Below are 3,278 nucleotides of genomic sequence, written 5' to 3' on the forward strand. Positions count from 1 at the left end.
CTAAATTTCGTACTCATTTATGCTGTTTTAGCTCACGTTTTACGCTGGAATCCGCCCGAGCCAGAACCCGCGCACGATCGACTGCATGCGATTTTTATGCCGTAATTTTAGGCCTCGTTTGCTGTTACAAAACAGATATAGGTTTTACGCTAAATTTCGTACTCATTTACGTTGTTTTAGCTCACGTTTTACGCTGGAATCCGCCCGAGCCAGAACCCGCGCACGATCGGCTGCATGCGATTTTTATGCCGTAATTTTAGGCCTCGTTTGCTGTTACAAAACAGATATAAGATTTACGCTAAATTTCGTACTCATTTACGCTGTTTTAGCTTACGTTTTACGCTGAATCCGACCGAGCCAGAACCAGAACCAGATTGAGCGCGCGTAGATATACCTGACTGGGGCTTCCCATACTAATGGAAGCCCAGGGCTCCCATTACCATCACCCTATATATATATATATATAAAGGTTGAAATGCCAAAACTGAAGCAAACCCAAGCTTTGAACAACACACATCTATGAACTTGGACTAAATTAATAAAACAGGAGGTGCAATTTCACTGGCATGTCCAACTGAAAACATATCATGAGCAGCAAGCATATCATAGAAACACAGGAATCACAGATTGAATTATTAACTAGAGGCGCATACTGTCCACTGTATACACTTTACAAGTATATTTTTCACAACCTGATAAAACACCAGATAGAGAGGTTTGTGATTTTTTTTGTTTTCTTGGAAAAGCACAATTTAATCAGAAGAGGAGGCTGGCCCAAGCAGCAATAAACGCAAAGCCCCCCAATGGTGCCGGTGAAGAAAACTTCCTACCTTCAAGATAAGCCACGGTGTAGCACCTAACAAAATTGTACATCCTCTGTCAATAACGATTTTATGACACAATTCCAATGTAAATAAAAGATGTCAGAAGAACAAATTCATTTTTCTAATTCAATGTCTTCTGATAATTTACTGCTTACGTTCCAGAGAAGAGCACGATTCCAGCAGTGAGGAGCCCTCCGAACTGCAAACACGTCAAGAATCGGAGAGTCCATGTAAATTAACCGGGAGGTATCGTAACAGCAAAAATATTGAAGCGGGCAGCACTGGTACTCACAACGTTGGGACGCTTGGTGATGGGCGCCTCGAGCAGCGCCGCGGTGTGGACGAGATGGTACATGGACGCCGTGTGCCAAACCTGCCAAAACCATTCACAACAAATTATAAAAAGCAAATCGCTAAATTGGGAGGAACGAATCGGAGACCGTAGAGGGATGCGGATGATGGAGAACGTCATCTACCTCTTTGTACGCGGGGTTCTTGGGGCGGAACATGTGCGCGCCGTAGGTGCCGAGCCCCAAAGCGGCAACCCCTGCTCAAATCAACCACTCATCTCGGTAATCTGATTGAGGAAAGAGGATTCCAGGAAGAAGGGGGCGGAGGCGGGGGCGGGGGAGAGGACGAAAAGAGTGAAGAAAAAAAGGTGGGTTACCGGAGACGGCGGCCACCTTGTGCCACAGCATCGGATCCCTCGCCGCCAACATCTTCGAGGACATATCCTGTGCAATCACTCATTTTGGTGCAAGCGTGCAATCAAACTATCTAGAGCATCCAATCTAGATCCAACGGTTTCATATGGAAGGGGTTAAAAGTAAAATAGGTACTATGTTTTAGGTGGAAGGGGTTAAATATAAAATAACAGTCATCATTAGATCTAGATCGGATGCACCAGATCGCTTGATTGCACGCTTGCACCAGGATAAGTGATTGCACAGGATATGTTCGCCTTCAACCCTAAACAATCAAACTATCCAGAGCATCTTCCTCTTCTCTCTAGTTCGCCTTCAACCTCCTTGACTTGTTACTGCAGCCGCAGCCTGCTTCAGTATTATGCCCTGCTTGGCTCCTTGCTAGTCGGCGCGCGAAGATAGCAACTCGACTCTCCATAAGTTTGGTTGGATATATCTTTGGCTGCAGCTGTGGGCTGTGACTGCAAGTCTCCTCAGCGCGCGACACTGCAGCAGGAGTAGCAAATGGCTGCAGCAGCCGAACGATGTGTATTTAAAACGATATATAAAAGGTATGAATAAAATATATAGTAGTTAGATATAGAGGAAATTTATAGAGTAATATAGGTAAAGTATAAGTTAGTATATAGAAAAGAATCTTATTGGTTGGACTAGAATATTCTTTTTAAACTAAAATTATAGAGGTGCCGGTTGCGCTTCTTCCTCCATCACATGATTATCTTGTGCTCCCCCTTGATCACACGCCTCCTGTTGATGAACCTGTTCATCGTCTTGAGTTGGGGGATGCACCATGGTTGAGGAAGAAGGTTGATCTTGCTCCTTTTGTTCCTGTGGTCGCACCTTTCCAATCGCCATGGTGCGTATTGCGGCCGTTGGAACGTCTTCTTCATCTACATCATCAAAATCAACAACTTGCTCTCTTGGAGAGCCATTAGTCTCATCAAATACAACGTCGCTAGAGACTTCAACCAAACCGGATGATTTGTTGAAGACTCTATACGCCTTTGTATTTGAATCATAACCTAACAAAAACCCTTCTACAGCTTTGGGAGCAAACTTAGAATTCCTACCCTTCTTCACTAGAATGTAGCATTTACTTCCAAATACACGAAAGTACGACACATTGGGTTTGTTACCGGTTAGCAGCTCATACGACGTCTTCTTGAGGAGGCGATGAAGGTAGACCCTGTTGATGGCGTGGCAAGCCGTGTTCACGGCTTCCGACCAAAAGCACTCGGGGGTCTTGAACTCTCCAAGCATCGTCCTCGCCATATCGATGAGCGTCCTGTTCTTCCTCTCTACCACACCATTTTGTTGTGGTGTGTAGGGAGCGGAGAACTCGTGCTTGATCCCTTCCTCCTCAAGGAACTCCTCCACTTGAAGGTTCTTGAACTCGGACCCGTTGTCGCTCCTTATCTTCACCTTGAGCTCAAACTCATTTTGAGCTCTCCTTAGGAAGCGCTTGAGGGTCCCTTGGGTTTCAGACTTATCCTGCAAAAAGAACACCCAAGTGAAGCGGGAAAAGTCATCAACAATAACTAGACCATACTTACTTCCTCCTATGCTTAGATAGGCGACGGATCCGAAGAGGTCCATATGTAGCAGTTCCAGGGGTCTTGATGTGGTCATCACATTCTTGATGTGATGTGCTCCTCCCACTTGTTTACCTGCCTGACAAGCTGCACAAGGTCTATCTTTTTCGAATTGTACGTTAGTCAAACCTATCACGTGTTCTCCCTTTAGAAGCTTG

The 3,278-nt window shown here is 45.2% G+C and overlaps 1 protein-coding gene across 1 annotated transcript; it reads right to left on the reverse strand.

The window, feature by feature from the left end:
• Window positions 1-756: 756 nt before the first annotated feature.
• On the reverse strand, window positions 757-1,544 carry LOC103644015 (transmembrane protein 256 homolog). The gene is made up of 5 exons (XM_023301021.1): window positions 1,492-1,544; window positions 1,301-1,371; window positions 1,117-1,197; window positions 980-1,023; window positions 757-856 (listed from the first exon to the last, which is right to left on the reverse strand). Exons 1-5 carry the CDS (start codon window positions 1,541-1,543, stop codon window positions 757-759), a joined length of 348 nt encoding a protein of 115 aa, XP_023156789.1. The 5' UTR covers window position 1,544.
• Between the last annotated feature and the right edge of the window lie 1,734 nt (window positions 1,545-3,278).

This window comes from Zea mays, chromosome 1 (assembly GCF_902167145.1).
Source record: "Zea mays cultivar B73 chromosome 1, Zm-B73-REFERENCE-NAM-5.0, whole genome shotgun sequence".
In the NCBI taxonomy this organism is placed as follows: domain Eukaryota; kingdom Viridiplantae; phylum Streptophyta; class Magnoliopsida; order Poales; family Poaceae; genus Zea; species Zea mays.